Raw genomic sequence first — 18,316 nt, forward strand, 5'->3', positions numbered from 1 at the left:
GATCGCTCCTTTCGCGAGCAGGCTGCAGATTTTCTACCTCAACACAGGCGCGTTTTGCGCTGACGTAAGCGACGGAACCACACCGCTGAAGCGGGGAGGTCTGCCCCTGAACTGCAGGGCGTACCCGTGTTCTATCACGTTTAGTAGCCAAAGTGAGATGCCTGGAATGGCTTTCCACGCGTCCAGAAACAGACATAACGGCCGAATCTGATCGGAGGTTACCGTCAGTGGACCATTTAGGGGAGCACGCTGGCCCAGCGAGGCTAAATGCACTGGCGGGAAAATAGCTCGCGCGTGAGAATCCAGCAGTCTCTCATCCGTGGATGAGGGAAGGCTGGTTATAGTTGTGGCTAACTGCGGCTTCGTGCTCTACCGTGGCAGGGCAAGGGACTATTGACTATTAATATTGAACATCAAACTGGTGAACTTTTTCAATACATGGAGCACAAATTCGGCCGTAATCATCGACTGTTTTTTAGCTATCGGCCGTCGATAGTGTCAAAGACCAATACTGGTTATTGGAAAAAATTTATCCGTGCATCTCTTATTAGCACCAACGCAAACATATTCATGATGTAAACTGATTCAGGTATTTCAACTAAACTGAACAGAGAACTACAAATTATGTGGCGAATGTAGTTTTGCCAGCCATTCATTCATGTTGGCTGAAGTGATGCGTTACTTCAGGAAATATGATATGAATATGAATCCTGCTGTGTTTTCTGCAGATTAGGAAAACAGATCTGTGTCTTCATGTCACTTAGTAAACGTGTATGCGACAACATTAAACCGAATGTTCTCAGTAACCTGTAGAACCTTCTCATTGATTGTACACCTATAAACCTTTATACACCTAGCACTTTATTTCCAGGTCAAAGCCTCTCAAATTCATTTTGAATTCACTGTAATCGCAGACTTTTGGATGCAAATTTGTTTTATTTGATCTTGAACATCTTTATTTAGAGTCTTGAACTCTACAGACAAACAGATAGTGTGTCTACCGAAGTAATTACTTGATTATTAATTATTCATAACATCCATCTTTAAAGAGTTTACCGGCGAGATCCTTGATGTCCAGGTATCTCTCCCTGTGTTCTGAGGTTTGGCTCTCCTCCAGTGTGGGCCAGTACTCGATCCACGTCTGCTCATCCAGAACGTAATTGATAGTATTCATGCTCCTTCTACAAACAACAGAGAAAGCGAGGATGACTCTCCCAGTATCCTGGACTACATTAAACACATATCTGCCAGCTCATTTCATTTCTTAAAGTATGCAAGTACATTTAAAGTACAATTTGTTTGAGTTGAGTATTCAACAACCATCTACTGTGTCTCCATTTAAACATTTAGTACATTGTTAAAACCCAAAGCTCTATCTGCTAACAGTTAAGCCTCTGAAAGACACACTTGATCTAAAAATTTATGGTTTCAAATTGTAATGTCTTTTTTTGGAATTGGTGACTCTTGTGGCACTTGCAATGTGAAGACAAAATTCAATAATGGATGTGAATAAAGAAGTCTTATTTTATTCCTGACCGTCGTTATTTAATGTTGATGTCACATTGGTTAAATGTCATATCAACATTGAATCAGTTATCTTGCTAGGAACGTAATAGGAAAAATACTGTATTGCATTCAAATAGTATATAGATTTAATGGACCAAATACATCATTATAATGAAAAAAATAATACATTTATACAATTCTTCAATAGTAAAAAAATATTAGTTCACAAAAAAGACCTTGGCCAATTGTGATGCTTTAGGGTCTGACTTGTGTTCAGTTACAGTGACAAACTTCTTTTTTTTGTGGTTGTTGCAAAAACAGAACTGCACACCTACCTTGGGGATTTACCCATGATGAGGTATGACATGCCATGTAAGAGTCCCAAAGATTTTCTGCAGTTGGGATGGGCCAGGAAGGTTCTCACCTTCAACGCCACTTCATTATCACTTCCTGAAGGACAGCTCAACTTTATCACGCTGAAACAGGGTTGATTTCTATATGCATTGATGGGCACAGGATGAATAAACCATACCTTCTCTCAGGGCATCATTCACCCTCATATTATAGACGTCTGCGTGTGTCCCCAGATTCATCCCCTCCACTGTGACTTTATAAACTGTGAAATATGTACATCATTATTTACACCAGACCGGTAAAACATATTTCAGGTTCAGACCGAACCTGCACAACAGCTGAAATGCAAAGAACACACATGAATGAATACGTTTACCATAATCTATGTCAGAATCACAAGCCCGGTCCAAACGTTGAGCTGGATCGACCGTGTTTTTATTCTGAAAACCGCAGTTTTCTGTGCAATCAGATGTTTATAAAGCAAGGGTTATATGCGCACACACACACACCAATACAAATATTTTATCCTTTAAAATTTGACATTTTCATAGTACCTTCAGCACACTGACACACATCTTCATGACATAATCTGCTCAGAGCGCCGTCCGTCTTATCAGGGTGGTAGAACTTTGTGCACCGTGCGTCTGAGAAAACAGAAGAGTTAACTCAAGAGATCATCTAGAGAACTGTGTGTGTGTGTCAATATCTCACCTGGTGAATAATATTCATAGACGGTGACTGCAGCAGGTTGAAGCAAACCCACTTTATTGACCTTGTGCATTCTGAAGGTGATTCTTTCTCTTTCTGTATGAGAAACCTATCGAGGCAGACGATCACATCATTCAGAAATGTCACTTTATTACATCTGACATCAATCACAAAATTCTGCTTGGTATTTTTGGATCCTGGTATAAAGCATGAAAACAAAATGAAGTCTGATACGAAAGGGTGAAATACCTTTTTGACGTAGAGGAGGAGGGACCCTTGCTCTGAGAGCCTGTTGTCCACCTCAAATTTCTGGATGACTCTGTCTTTGGCCTTGACCAACTGTGGAAATATTATCGTTTAAAAATGACAGTACATGACAGAAACCAACATCATGTATTTCTATGTTCAGAGAAATAAGTTCTTCATAACAGTATACCTCTGCGAGATCTCTATTATCCACTTTAAACCCTGTCAGTAAACCCACATGCAGAATACTCATGGTGGCGTCTCTTGTTTCACTTTTGTAGCTGTAAAAATAAATAAATGAATCGCATGTACATCTATACATGAATAAATGTTAAATAATTGATTATATGGTTTACTTACGAAACGTCTATAGTAAATGTGTAACTTTCCTCAGCCCCTTGATAACTCACTGAACAAAAAGGAAGTTTTGAGATAAATAGTACAACGTTTTTCATTTCAGGGTTTTCATTTAACACCGAAGCAAGACTCTGTCAAACCTACCTTCACGATCTCGGTCAATTTTAACATTTAGATCAAACTGGTTACAGGTATTAACCACCTCAGTAGGATTGGCGTTGTATATACTGAGCACCTGAAAACAGAAACAGGTAACACTGGCGTCACACAAGTACTGTATACAGTGAACATGGTTCATGAATGTGATGGTCGTACTGTATTGGTCATTCTCACAAAACCCCTGAAACATCATGGCAGTAAAGATTTGAATTATAAAACATATTATTAGCTAACGCAAAAAAATGATCAGAATTGAATGATAAGCGTAACGTAAACATGGCAATGGGAGCCCAAATGGCTATATTTTACTAAAAAAGCTTAATATGACAAAAAAACCTATTCAGTACGGATATAAGTTGTTTTCCGCATTTAAAAATGTTACATATTTTCTTTGTCAATATACTGTACTTCCTTAATGCCTTATTATGTATGATTAAAGAGGATGTTCACCCAAAAATCAACTTCATGTGATTTTTACGGCGTCTTCAGAGCACAAATAAAGATATTAAGGTGACATTTAGGTGATCTCAGAGATTTCCAGGCTGTCTCATATACAGTACATCATGTTGTCAGATTTTGCCAAGGTCCAGAAAAGTACTAAAGACATCATTACATTTATCCATCTGGGCATTGTGGCTCAGTAAAATTTTTTTTGAAGCAACAAGAATTCTTTATGTGCGAAAAACAAACCAAAATACAGCCTATAATCGATATATTATCCTCCGTCTTGTTAGTGTATGGCGCACAAGAGAACTTCGTCTTCTTGGACGACAGCACTTTGAATCATGCGTATTAGGTTTGTGCTCCGAACGCCGCATGGGGCTTGACCCAATTGGATGCCGGTGCTCTGACTGACAGCACGGAAGTGCAACTGTGTTTACACGCAGACGCACGCTGTATAGAAGCTGATCATTGAAAATCTCTGATGATTTCGATATTGAGGAAGACTTGCACTTTTTTGCCTAACCGTACTTATTCGAACCAGAATATACAGAAGACAAACTGAGAGAGAGGGAGAAGATGCGACACAGCCACTAGTTTCTACAGGACAAAGAGCTATGGATATCTGGTTGTGCAAATGTTGTAATTGTCTAGCAGTGCCTACAGAAAGGGAGAGCTTAAGGTTTACAATTGTGTTAAACTGTCAGTATAAATTTAGAAATGAATGCTTTTAAAAATGGTATAACTTGTTTTTAACGTATTAAAAGTGTATTGAAGTGTATTGAGTGTTTTTAAGAAAATTACATTTGACATCTTGAAACCAAGACTTTGTGAGAATCACCTGTATACCGTCTCATGTTTACTCACTGAGAGAGTGGCTGTTCCAGCGCCTACAGCTGTTACGTTGAAGTTCTTATAGGGATCGAACTGTTGAGTGACACACACATATTTCATTTGTCATCAGAATAATCACGTCAATTATTTTCTACAGTAATAAAAGCAGTATATTTCTGAAACCCCTAACTATAACCTTGATCAAAACAACACTACTGATGTGAACTATAAATTATGCATGACTTATAAAATGCTTAATTCCTGGACATGGGCAGAAACCAGTTTTGAAATAAAAAAATTATTGTTACGTTTTTTTGTTTCTAAATATTAATCTGTCAGATATTCATATTTGGTTCATGGAGTATTTTCTTATCATTCTTTTATCCTGAACAAACTGATGTCTGAAAGTCTTCTTGCCTTTTCCGAGTATGTAAAGCGCATTGTGTCTTTTGTGAAACTCCATCTGATTGTTCTGCGTCTTCCTTCCACAAACAGCTCCACTTCCAGATTGAAGTTTTGCTCTGTTGTCCTCTGAGCTGAATGGGATGAAAAGAGTATTTAAGGGTTTATGGTGAAGACTGAGGAATGCACAGATGCTATTTGGTATAAAGGTTATACTAACACCTTAATCATACCAGCAAATAAGAAATCTGAAGACATAATACATGTTCAAAGGTGTGTTTTTGGTTATGACTTTTATTTTGTAATTCATGCATTTTGGGACAGACTTGAGGTCATCATGTCGGAAAGAGAAAGTGGCTGCTTTCTAGTCATACACTGAAGTGGACCAAACTCCCATTGTTGTTATTTGGGACAGGAGCTACCGGTCTTTATAGTTCTGTATTTCATATGTTGATATGCCACCCGAGCATTTTGCAATTAATGTTATGCAGATACAACTAGATATAAATCTACAACAAAACATGGTTTATTACCTTGAAGGAATTGTTCACTTTCAACATACATTTTCATGATAATTTACTCACCCCTGTTGTCATCCAAGATGTTTATGTATTTTGTTCTTTAGTCGAAAATAAATTAAGGTTTTTGAAGAAAACATTCCAGGATTATTCTCCATATAGTGGACTCCAATGGACTCCAAACAGTTGAAGATCAAAATTACAGTTTCAGTGGAGCTTCAAAGGGCTTTAAACGAAACCAGAAAATGAATAAGGATTTTATGTAGCTAAAAGACCAATTATTAAAAAAAAAGTATATGGTTTATAAACACAAATACTCGCCTTGCTCTGTTATGCAAAGCACGCTCACGACTTCACGTAATACGTCATTACGTTGAATAGGTCACGCTTGACGTTGGAGTCCATTGAAGTCCACAACATGGAGAATAATCCTGGAATGTTTTCATCAAAAACCTTAATTTATTTTCGACTAAAGAACAAAATACATAAACATCTTGGATGACAACAGGGGTGAGTAAATTATCATGAAAATGTATGTTGAAAGTGAACAATTCCTTTAAGTAAGAAATGCACTACAATAAAAGTTTTTATTCTTGAATATCTAGCTTAATAGAAAATAAATAAGCAATAATGTGAATAAGAAACTAATTAATTGAGAATTTTATCAAAACATGCATATAAAAAGTGTATCCGTCATGTTTACGTATATGTCGGACATCCACAACACTCCGCCCATCCGTTCTGTGATTGGCCATTCGCAAGAATTCCTGGGTAGGTAACTTCAGTGGAGTCTGCATCAATCTGTGCTTCGCGGCAGACCATATAGAGGGCACAAAGTAGCTCGCGAGCAGACTTCTGAAAGCTAAAAAGACAAATGGGACACACTACGCACTCGCGCCCTACGCACTTGGCGAGCACGCACAATTTAAGTCCACAAGACCACAAGTCCACATGAAGTGGGCTATTGGATCAGGGCCTACGATTCCCTTTCGTCTGGAAGTCATGTTCTCATTGGTTTCTTTGTCTTGTGCTTATCCATTAAGTTTGTTCATTGGCTCCTGTTCATTAGCTGTGTCTCATCATCATGTGCTCAAATTAGTTGTATTTGTTGGATGTAAACCCTCATGTTTGTGTCAACCTGCTGTTGGTGAATGTTTTGTGGTCAAGCTTGTTTGCGCTCATAGTCAAGTCTGCTCTTGCTCGAGTCTTTGTTTTGTATTTGCTCACGTTGGATTTAATAAACTGCACATGGGTTCTACATTCAGCTCGCCTTTGTGGAGTTTCTGACCCTTCATGTCATCATTACCGGTTATGAAGATGAGAGTGCTGGCAGACGTGCCAAGAAACAGGTCAGCTGGAAGGGAAGTCTTCATAACTTCATGTTGTATTCCACCTGCTCCAAATGGGATGAAAAAGGTGAGAGAGAGAGAGTCAACTTGGAATGAGTCTGTTGAAGGACAATTTTATTATAATAAAGGACATTTGGAAGTATTTTAACTTCTATGTTGTGATCTTATTGGCTGTTCTTTCGTCCTTATTTAGTCTTAGTCATCATTTAAAAAAAAAAAATAGTAAATAAAACGTTTGTTTTGTCATTGTTAATTTTCAATTAAATTTTAAACTAATTTCTGAGTTTTATTTTAAGCATCTAAGCATTTTAACAATAAGAACAATTTCAGTGTCCAAAAACCTTTGACCGTGTCAGGTCCCGGGTTTGATCTCCCTTCACTTTCTCACTCGCCTTTCCATGTGCACAGCTGATGCGGCTTGGCAATCAGCTGAGCGTCTCAGCAGCGCACAGCTGTTTCTTATTGCTCTCATTATTTTCCTCCCTTTATATTCCTCTCTGTTTCTCTCCTTCGTTGCTGTTGCGCTCTTCCCTTGTTGGATTACTCATGCTAACCTTGCTCTCTTCTAGTTTTCATGCACTGGATAATTGTTTTGGACTGGGCTGCCGCTTAGATCCGGATTCTCTCTTAGTCTGCACCAGTTGGGATTACGAGTTTTGCCTTTTCCTCTGGACTCTGTTTGCACCTCGACCGACCCCTGCCTGTTGTGCTTCCTCTTTTGGATTACCCCTTCGGACTCTGTTTGCACCTCGACTGACCACCTGCCCGTCTGACCCTCCATCTGCTTTGCCCTGTACTGTCTGAAGCTCTGCTTAGCTTTTGTTTTGTTCTTGCTTTGATTAAAACCATTATTATTTTGAATCTGCATTTGAGTCCTTGCCTTCTGTACCTGACAGACCGGTAGTTTATGTATCTCAGACATTGTGTGCTTTCTGGGTGTTTAACAGCAAAGTATATTTTCCTTGGTTTAACTTGAATCTCACCCTGCATCGCTGGATTAAGCTCCACAGTTTTCTGCAACACTTTTCGGGTCCCTTCAGACTGAAGGAAAAATTGTTATCGACTAGACATCTATTTTCACCATTAGAGAATTGGTTCCTCAGGTCCAAATTCCTTTATTGTGTTACAATCAACAAATTGAAAGAATGGGAGGAGATAATCCATCAGATTTACCACCACATTCAGGGTCTTCTTCGCTCCATCATTGTAGACAGAATCAGACACCGAAGCCTTCAACTCAATCTGATGTTCGCCCAACTCCATGGGAATGATCACGAATGGAACGGATCTGCTAGAAGAGCCGTCGACTTCAAATTCTGTTCTGTATTTACGCTTCTTACTGGCAGCGCTGCAAATATGTTCTGTCTCCATAAACTCCACACAAACCTGTTGGAAATGAGACTGTGGACATCTCTTAGAAATCTCTGGATTGAACAAAATATCAGTCATTTTTTGAGGGATACATTAAACTGAAATATCAAAAGATAAAGAGATTATGTTAAGATGTAAAGAAGACAGTGGCAGATGTAAGAACGAATGAAAAATAAAACGTTCAGCAGAAAGAATTACCTTTATTTTATCTGGTGTGTAATTGTGAACGATGGCTTTGATTTCCAGCTGCTCGTTGCGAACGGCCGAATACGGCATCTTGAGGTCGATGAAAAACGTCTTAAAAACCACCATCTCCAAAGGATCTGCCACACAGATACCTTTGGGAAAGACGACAGGAACGAACATTTTTAGCCACATAATAATATAATTTATATAAATTTAAGAGCTTGACTCACCGTTTGTGTTTGACAAGCTGATGGCTAAGATTTGCCAGGTTGTAATGGATTCTTTCAGGAATCTCTTTATTGATAGTACGCTGGCATTTGAGAAAATGATGAGTAAAGATTTTTTACACAAATCTGGAAGTTTTTTGTCCAACAGGCCAGGCTCCTGCTTACCAGGTTTTATCTTTGCATTGAGGAACAGTCACCTCCTGCCACAGCCAGCTCTCAGGGAACTGTGTCCGTGACACAATTTCATCAGGGTCTGTATAATCTAATTCTGTATAATAAAAAGAGACTGATACTGTTGAATGTTAAATGATATCATTGGTTAACAAATTTAAAATAGGAAAGGTTTGGGGACCAGTTTAAACTTTTGAAAAAGTAAAAAGGAGATTTTTTAGATTTGCATGGTTCTCACCTTCTGATCTCCGTCTTCTCTTTGAAGCAGTAGGGCACTCGTTCACTAGAAAAAAATTATAGACACAGAAATTATACTGTAGTTTATATAAATATCCAAGTAATTTTATTATCTGAAAAAGTACTTGTTCTGGAGGTGGTTCCTCCAGCGATGCTGGACTCAAACATCAGACCAGCATCATAGAAAACCCCCATACTGTCTCTTCCACTGCCTGCTGTACAACCTGTGTCATGTTTCTCAATCACGTCCCAGATCTACACACACCAAACCAGTTATCAAAGTTATAGTAGAAAAACACATGATTTTTTGTGATTTATTTGTTTTTTGCTGATTGATTTTTGTTGATTTTTTGTTTGTTTCATGTAGCTTGATGAAGATTTATCACCATCGACTGTGTGAGTCTGTTCCTGTTGAGAACATTTACAGCTTTGTCCACCGCTGCCAGGCCTACTTTAGCTCCGGGATCTCCAGTAATTCTCAACCTGAACTCATCCCAGGGACTATAAGTGTCAGCCTTGTACTCTACCTTAAGACTGAGCTGTTGAATGAGAGAGAAAATCACAACATGGGTTGAATATGATGATTTGATGTCATGTCAGCAATAACTTTATGGTCCATGCAAGAGCCCTGAACCGCATCAACACCTTAACAATGCTATCAGTCAATATGAACAAAATTTATTTTGTTTATTTGATGTTCTCTCTTTTTTTTGGTCAAAATGGACCTGGGGGAATCTTACGAAATTGTGGATTCCAAGATGATAAACTTGACTTAATACTTGCATCAACGGATTTCCTTTTTAGGCATAAAAAAAGGTCTGAGATGTTTTAAATCATCCATTTAAAAACTTTTCAAAACAAACAAGATGTCATTACCACAACAATCTAAAAATGTCAATACCGTAGTATGATATGCTAAAACCCCACCTGTTACGGTAGTGATATTCAAATCCTTGTTTTTCTAGTGCTGATAATTTCTTGTGATGCGTTACTTACTGTTCCAGTGCACGTGTCCTTCACATCAACCCAGACGGAGTCAGACACCACCTCATCTGATCCCACATGATAATACGCCACGAAGCGGAAAGACGGCACCGTGTCTTTAGTCACAAGAAATTGAGACACCAAAGACTGTCCTCTTATCTTATACCTGCCTACTTGAAGAATTGTACCTTTGCCTAAGATCTGAAAATAAGAGATAAATAAGTAACAAAACACCTGGGTGTACTCAAATACAAAGATTGTTTCCGGTCATAACGTGATATTGATAGAATTATTGTTAATGTATTCATTGACTTTTGTTTAGCCAACCTATCAATTGAAGAGTTATTATACTTTTAAGTCTTGAACCTGACAAGGTCTGCAATGACCTAAGAGCTGCAAAAGTAGTAAAAACTGATCTGTAAAAATTGTGTGATCAAAAGCAAAAATAGATATTTCATTGTCTGCGATTATCTTGTCACTCATATAGCCTACCTGAAAAAATGGTTGTCATTTCACAACCATACAGTAAATTTCTCTCACCATGAACATGTAATCTTGATCTTTGGCTCCTGGACTTTTTCCTGTGTTCAGAATGACTTTCATATGATCTCCAATCTTGAGCTCCGCAGCATCAATGCCGACGTGCAGTTGCTTTTGGGAATGTACGCATGAGCTGTCATGGTCTTTACTGCCTGCTGTTCATCTTGCAATCGTGGATCTGTGGTCTTTGCCTGAAAAGATATAAAAATTGTATTAGTCTATATACAGATATATATAACAATCAACAGTTGCACTTCTTTAAAATTTTAATGGAATATCCTGAACTAGATCAACAATGAGGCCGGTCTTACGGTGATCTGCAGTAATGTAGAATCACTCTGAGAATTGACGGTGACCTTCGCAATGCCATTGGCGTTTGTTTGACCAATGAACCCTCCAGGGTTGACCTTCACTTTCATATATTCAGCAGGCGTCTGGTCAGGATTTGTCACGTAAACCTTTATGAAGGTACAGAAAAAAAGGAACAAATAAAACATCAAGTAAATTCACATATTTATAATAAATATCTTCACAGTTCAATCTGTTTAGTCTAGATTCACACCGAGACGTCAAAGGGCATTCCAGGTTTGGAGAATTGAGGTGTTCTCTTGAAGTGGATGGTGTACGGTGACGTCACAATCTGAATGCCTCTCTTTTGTGCTTCCACCATTTCACTGCCTGTAACACACACACATCATTATGTCAACAGTACATAGACACATACACATAAACATAATAAACAACAGATAAACAAAGTGTGTTGATCTCACCGGTGTCTGTTAAAACGCTGACCGAAACAAAGATTGATTTCCCAACCAGCTGGTTGATGTCTGGAAAGGTCTGAGTGATCATGTCCCTGGTCAGATCTGCTGAGCCCTTTCCTTCAGCTATCTGTTTATATATCAGAGCGAGAACATTATCAGTATGTGTATAATGTGATGTATCTGGTTTTAAAAAAAAATTATGTTCTAGTTCAGGTTTGTTCATGCTTGTCCGTAAAGCTCACCGAGACTCTTTGTAGAGAGGAAGTTATACTTGTTTTACTGTCACCATGCATCACACCAAACACCACAAACGCTTGTCCCTCAACCTTCTTCTCAAACAGATACCTAAAAACACATAAAGTCTTTAATCTCTTAGCATTTCTACAATCTCTTTTAAATTGTATTTGTACCACAGCCATATGTACAATAATGAGCTTTTCCACAATTCAAGAATTGTAGGAACAATTGAAGGGGGGCTCATATACACTTTTCAACTTTTACTGCTGTAAAAGCTCCCATCTGAAAAAAGCAGGAACGTCAAGACAACTTGAAGTGTACTTTACATTCCATTTTATTTAATTGTCTCCAAACTCCTTCAAATTAAATGTAAATATAAGGAAAGGGTCTTTTCTCTTACTCTGCAGTAATGTCAACTGTAAGACGCAAATCACGAACATAGAAGAACGACGTCCCGAGGGTTAATGTGACTTCAAAAGTTGGAAGCACTACAAACCAAAACAAATTATTAATTAAACCAAATCTCAATATTGCACAACACGCTGGTTTTGTTGACATAATCTTACTGTATTCCTTGACCTCGAAGTCTGCAGTGAATGTCGTCTGCGGGGTGTTTGCGTACCGTGTGATCACCTTCCAGATCCCAGGACTTAAAACATAAACATGTCAGATTTTATAACATTAAAACAAACGTCAGACCACGAATAGAGTTTAAACAAAAACAGATTTCACTTCCACTATGTACAGTGATGGGCTATTTTAATCTTTCTTATACAGACAATAATGATCATTGAAATTAACTTGTGTCCCCTCAGGCTGAATGGGATTTATATATGAGCAAACCTGGCAAATTCAGAGATATGATATCTTCCAGACTTCATCCCTTGCGTTGGATAAACCTTTTCGGTTTCAACCGTGATGCCTTGTGGATTCTTAAAAAACATTTAAAAAAAAAGTCTAATGATAACTTGATGAAATGTGATGTATTTGTGTCTAGAATAACCGTGAGCTCATATTGAAGCGTGTACCATGATGTCCACCGAGACTCCAGATTGACTCAGTGGAAGCAGGTTTGGAGTCAGAGAGAAAACCCGGTACTGAACTACAAACAGGATTGAGAGATTCATGCATCATTATCCACTGTATATAGTTTACTTCAGCTGTGGAGAATAAATGAAAAATCATCAAAACTTGTTGTAACTGATGTCATGCTGATGTTACCTGTGCTAGCAGGTGTGTAGATGGGTTTGTCTGTCTGTACAAATATATATCCCGACTGAGATGACACCATGACCACTTTCTCCAGGGTTTTAGTAGGAAATTGAGCCTGTAAATAGACATACTGCTTCTCCAGATCTTTTTCGAAAAACTTTTTGTCGGCAGGAATCTACACAACCAAAATGGCAAAGAATGAAAACAATAGCGATATCATTCACAAAACTTGTTTTAGTGCCGTGACAAAACATTAAATATATTCCTACATGCTGGCAGAAGTGCACAGAACAGAGATGTGTCACCTTTATGTCTGTAAGGACCTGGAAGTTATCTTGGCTTGACAAGATCACAGTTTTGCTCAGCAGATCATTGTTTTTGTTTGGGAAGTTTTTCACTATAATGTTCACACTCAAATCTCCTCCATTATAATCCTGAGCCTCCACAAACACGTTCTCTGAGGAATCCACCCTCAGCAAGTTAGGAGCCAACAGAACGAATCTGAGAAGATAAAATCACATTCTTTTAAATACAATCTACAATCTAGATGCTGATAGTGTTATGAATACTCACAGCGGGTCACATAATGTGAGGAGAGGTGAAGAGAGAAGAACAATAGTGGACCACAGCAGGTGCACATTCATCCTGACAGACGTCTGTTTGGGTTTGCCTCACAGATTTATTCTCAACATCAGTGTGTTTTCGGTCACTATAGTTTTGTAAGTCAAACAGAAGATTAGCTCACGATAATGTGAAAAGTAAATGTACATGGCAAAACAGCATCCAACCTTTGATAAATTGGCAACTGCTGTGTTGATCTTGTAGATTTCAGGAGAATATTGATCAGACTTCACTGCAATGAGGTTCAGTTGAACTATATCCAGTCACAAAAAAATGAGGAGACCATTTCTAAATATGGGTACGGGTTCAGGCAAAATGTTTCATTCTGTGAACTACTTACAATATTTCTCCCCAAAAGAAGTGTTGCTAGTGAAGTGCAGTATTTTCTATATTTAAATTGAAGTATTCTCGTAAATTGATAAACTGTAGTAAACATAAAAGTATACTTGAATTTTTACTATAATAAGGTTTACAACACTTTAGTATCTGAATTTTACTGCAGTATGCTACAGACAGTTTCACTGGACACATGCACCAGTTTGGCTAGTGTCTAATAAAAAGACTATTCATATTTAATTAAATTTATGTTAATAGTAAGTTGTATTATTATTTAATTGTATAATAGTTGTATTAAATGAACGATTTGTTGAATATTTTTGCATGTTAATTTCATTAAATCAACAATTTGAATGGGTCCTGTAGTTTGGTCGCATTTAAAGAAACAGTATGGTACATTCATCGAGTGGTTGAGCTTGGTATCGCAGTCTATGTATATTCAAAATATTAGGGAGACAAGTTTAGCCAAGTAACGGTTCTTCTCGATTTTGTTTTGCTTGTTTGTCTGAAAATATATGTATATGATATTTTTAGACATTTTTTACAAAATGCGTTTTCAATTATTCATTTTTTTCATAAAAACAACAGAGGCACCAAACTGGTATTTAAACGGTTAAAACTAAAAAAACATGATAAGAACCGATTCTAGTTAAAAAAATAAGGAATTTAAAGAGTGAAAAAATATGGATATATATAATTTTTTTGACTGTGTTTGGACATGGATATGTTTGTCTATTTTCAGCTTAAGTTGATGCACGAGCGTTAAACGTGCTTTTCACTGTTCTTCAGTTGTTTGTGGATGATGCACATTCATTTTAGGGGGCAGATGGTGCAACGAGGTAGAACCATATACATATTTATTTAGTAAGGTATAATTTTAAAATAATTGTAATATTATCTCACCGAAGGACGTGTCCAAAGATTACTTCAAAACGCAGTGAAACACAAAAAGTACAAAAAGTTTGTCCCTTCCTTCGATCTGTAGTCTTGTTCTTGTATATCAAAGGTTAATTCGCAAGATTTTTTTTGTTTATAATTTAGCAAACTTATATAAGCACTCTGAATAACCTGTTTGTTTATGGGATGTCTGTAGTAGATAACATTTGCAGTCTCTGTTTTCTTTTTGTGAAGAAATTAGGTCAAAACTGGTTTCAATCATTTAACGTGGACTTCAGTCTCAAGTGAACGGGACGACTTTCCGGGATCGGATGGAAAACCCGGAGCGGAGTTCACGGAACACAAGAGGATTGATAACAGAATGCCTGCAGCGGGGATGTGAATCCACTCCTTTTCACACATACAGCCTACTTGGTACTGAAGAGAAACTTAAGTCTGCGCCACCTGTTTTCTTACAGAATTTACTTCTATCAATGTCTCCCATACCCATTAGTCAAATATATTCAGTTATTGTATAAACACTTGTCGTTATCGGCCGGTCCATCACTTCAGACCAGCGCCTCCACAAGAGCGGCTGTACCGTCTCATCCGCTCCGTTGTCATGGAGATGACGTCATTATGCAGCACGGTCGGTGTCAGGCGGAGCTCTCGGGAGCGCGCATCCAGTCTCGGGCAGCCAGTCGACCGGAGAGAGTGTGAGAACGGTCTTAAAACCTCTGCGGTCTTATAATCGTGTTTTTGCCGTCTCGAAGTCGCTCAGCATCCGAGGTCAACATGCGCGAGATCGTGCACCTGCAAGCCGGACAGTGCGGCAATCAGATCGGAGCGAAGGTATAAACATTAGATCGGTTTTCTCATAGGCTTTAGTATATTCACGTCTTAATTATAATGCAAAGAAAACCAACAGTGCATGCTTTTTTCTGCATTTTTGTTTGGAAAAATCAATTGTTCGGTGCGTGGTGGTCGAATCCGTCGCAGTTGGACAAATACGCAAAAAGATGCGAATAAAAAAGCGTCGTTTCTTTAATAGTCCATCGATTCATTTGATGTCAAATTGTAGGCTACTGACGGCGCGTTATTTTGTCCGGATGAATGGAGATGCTTGTCTCGCGCTAGCTGGCCTTAAAGAGGGGTGTGGCGGCCAGTATGTGCTGTCAACAGATTTGCAGTTTTCATTTATCCCGGACAGACATAGCCGACTACGAAACATTCCGCTTAAAATACTGTTGGGTAAATCATATTTTAGTTATCTTTTAATGTGCTCTTCAGTGGTACAGACGAGACGATGCTCTTTGCTGTTGCTCTGTGGGGGAGGGGTAGCTCTTCCACACGCTAAAATATTTAAATATGCGTTTTTAATTCGCTGTGTAAAATGAGAAAATAAAAGTTATTGCGTATTTTTTCTTGTTGCTTAGATCGCATTATAGAGAGATTAATTGTCAGATAATGAAATCATGCAAAAGTAAAATAAATGTTTTCTAAATATTTCTTTTAGTTCTGGGAGGTGATCAGCGATGAACACGGAATCGACCCGACTGGCACCTATCATGGTGACAGTGACCTGCAGCTGGACCGCATCAGCGTTTACTACAATGAGGCTTCTGGTAGGCACATCGCCATGGCAACAAACAGGGGCAGTCGGGTGTCTGATGCCTGTACTGAGCAATGACATCACACAAATACACACCATCTTACCCTGTTGTGAATGCGTGTTCTGTATTCAGGTTGTTGTGTGGAACACATTTACAACGATGCAATACATTATACTGCGTTCGCGATTGCAGTACAATATTTTGAGGAAATTTTTTTAAATTGAAACTGAAGAAGAAATGTAACTAAAAAATAAAAAAACATTTTTATTTCCTAAACAATAATAAAAGATCTTTGTTTTACATAAAACGGGATTTCTTTAAATTTATTAGGAATTAGGAAAATAAAGAAAGGATGCAAGAAAATAAAGAAATTAAATTGAAAAAGCAATACTGTTTGAGGTGTCATTTCTATTTTATTGTGTTTTCAGGGGGGAAATATGTACCACGAGCCATTCTTGTGGATCTAGAACCCGGAACCATGGACTCTGTCCGCTCGGGTCCTTTCGGACAGATATTCAGACCCGATAACTTTGTCTTTGGTAATTTTATCTCGTTATGGAATATCAAAAGTCGTGCAGTGTTTTTCAGATGTGCAATATTTCTAGCGTTTGTCTTGTGTCGCAGGTCAGAGCGGAGCGGGTAATAACTGGGCTAAAGGTCATTACACTGAAGGAGCGGAGCTGGTGGACTCCGTTCTGGATGTGGTCCGTAAAGAGGCGGAGAGCTGCGATTGCCTCCAAGGCTTCCAGCTCACACACTCGCTGGGAGGAGGAACGGGCTCGGGCATGGGCACCCTCATGATCAGCAAGATCCGCGAGGAGTACCCTGACCGCATCATGAACACCTTCAGCGTGGTCCCCTCGCCCAAAGTGTCCGACACCGTGGTGGAGCCCTACAACGCCACGCTGTCCGTCCACCAGCTGGTGGAGAACACAGACGAGACGTACTGCATTGACAACGAAGCACTGTACGACATCTGCTTCCGCACGCTCAAGCTCACCACGCCCACGTACGGCGACCTCAACCACCTCGTCTCGGCCACCATGAGCGGGGTCACCACCTGCCTGAGGTTCCCCGGGCAGCTGAACGCCGACCTCCGCAAGCTGGCCGTCAACATGGTGCCCTTCCCCCGTCTTCACTTCTTCATGCCCGGCTTCGCTCCTCTCACCAGCAGGGGGAGCCAGCAGTACCGCGCCCTCTCCGTGCCCGAGCTCACCCAGCAGATGTTCGACGCCAAGAACATGATGGCTGCCTGCGACCCGCGTCACGGACGCTACCTGACGGTGGCCGCCGTGTTCCGCGGACGCATGTCCATGAAGGAGGTGGACGAGCAAATGCTCAACGTGCAGAACAAGAACAGCAGCTACTTCGTCGAGTGGATCCCCAACAACGTGAAGACGGCCGTTTGCGACATCCCTCCCCGCGGGCTCAAGATGTCCGCCACCTTCATCGGCAACAGCACGGCCATCCAGGAGCTGTTCAAGCGCATCTCCGAGCAGTTCACCGCCATGTTCCGCCGCAAGGCTTTCCTGCACTGGTACACCGGCGAGGGCATGGACGAGATGGAGTTCACCGAAGCCGAGAGCAACATGAACGACCTGGTGTCCGAGTACCAGCAGTACCAGGACGCCACTGCTGAGGAGGGAGAGTTTGAGGAGGAGGGTGAAGAGGAGGCCGCCTGATCTACATCACGTTCATCTCTTTTATCTTCATCACTTCATATTGCAGGTCCATCTTCTCACCCATCTGCGCTCTCACATTCTCGCATTCCTCATTCTCAAAATATTTTGGGATCACAGAATAAATGCGACCAAACCGATGCTCAAAGTTGTGTCTCTTGAGATTATTTGCCATCGTTTGACTCTAAATACACAAAATAAAGTTTGGGAATGATGTAAAGACTATTCAATAAGAGTCGTGCTGTGAAATTAAAATGCACATTTTGGTTCATTTCAAACATTTAAGCATAATAAAAATGTTTTGAGGTCAAGAGAACATGAATGCAACAGCTGACTTGACCATTGATGCTGCGGGTGTGGGATATTTCCCACCACAAAACAGAAATTT

The 18,316-nt window shown here is 39.5% G+C and overlaps 1 protein-coding gene and 1 pseudogene across 3 annotated transcripts; one reads left to right on the top strand and one right to left on the bottom strand.

Moving 5' to 3' along the window:
* Positions 1 to 919: 919 nt before the first annotated feature.
* Positions 920 to 13,497, bottom strand: LOC306897260 (complement C3-like; annotated as a pseudogene). The gene is made up of 34 exons (XR_013788337.1): positions 13,377 to 13,497; positions 13,109 to 13,304; positions 12,813 to 12,978; positions 12,620 to 12,693; positions 12,435 to 12,523; positions 12,158 to 12,240; positions 11,992 to 12,079; positions 11,597 to 11,699; positions 11,361 to 11,481; positions 11,153 to 11,268; positions 10,902 to 11,048; positions 10,591 to 10,781; positions 10,063 to 10,251; positions 9,453 to 9,605; positions 9,192 to 9,321; positions 9,068 to 9,112; positions 8,824 to 8,926; positions 8,662 to 8,741; positions 8,444 to 8,583; positions 8,048 to 8,260; positions 7,858 to 7,915; positions 6,832 to 6,918; positions 5,023 to 5,141; positions 4,639 to 4,698; positions 3,316 to 3,406; positions 3,175 to 3,223; positions 3,005 to 3,095; positions 2,818 to 2,907; positions 2,572 to 2,677; positions 2,415 to 2,504; positions 2,237 to 2,317; positions 2,039 to 2,122; positions 1,842 to 1,956; positions 920 to 1,181 (listed from the first exon to the last, which is right to left on the bottom strand). The product of XR_013788337.1 is annotated as a complement C3-like (transcript).
* A 1,752-nt stretch (positions 13,498 to 15,249) lies between these two features.
* Positions 15,250 to 18,237, top strand: LOC306897655 (tubulin beta-4B chain). 2 transcript variants are annotated; one of them, XM_079462587.1, is made up of 4 exons: positions 15,250 to 15,488; positions 16,153 to 16,261; positions 16,678 to 16,788; positions 16,874 to 18,237. In XM_079462587.1, the coding sequence occupies exons 1-4, from the start codon at positions 15,432 to 15,434 to the stop codon at positions 17,929 to 17,931; spliced, it is 1,335 nt and encodes a 444-aa protein (XP_079318713.1). In that variant the 5' UTR covers positions 15,250 to 15,431; the 3' UTR covers positions 17,932 to 18,237. The 2 variants fall into 2 exon arrangements, with proteins under 2 accessions (XP_079318713.1, XP_079318712.1); XM_079462586.1 differs by lacking the exon at positions 15,250 to 15,488 and adding an exon at positions 15,788 to 15,887 and having other exon boundaries at positions 16,874 to 18,155.
* The last annotated feature ends 79 nt before the right edge of the window (positions 18,238 to 18,316 follow it).

The sequence above is a fragment of the Barbatula barbatula genome (genome assembly GCF_947034865.1).
Source record: "Barbatula barbatula genome assembly, chromosome: 8".
Taxonomy (NCBI): domain Eukaryota; kingdom Metazoa; phylum Chordata; class Actinopteri; order Cypriniformes; family Nemacheilidae; genus Barbatula; species Barbatula barbatula.

Bases quoted from the DNA above. Each gene is read 5' to 3' on its own strand.
- LOC306897655 (XM_079462586.1), top strand. From the start codon at position 15,804: ATGTGCTGTCAACAGATTTGCAGTTTTCATTTATCCCGGACAGACATA. The intron at 15,888-16,152 runs GTAAATCATATT...TATTTCTTTTAG, and splicing joins TCCGCTTAAAATACTGTTGG to TTCTGGGAGGTGATCAGCGA. The intron at 16,789-16,873 runs GTAATTTTATCT...CTTGTGTCGCAG, and splicing joins ACCCGATAACTTTGTCTTTG to GTCAGAGCGGAGCGGGTAAT.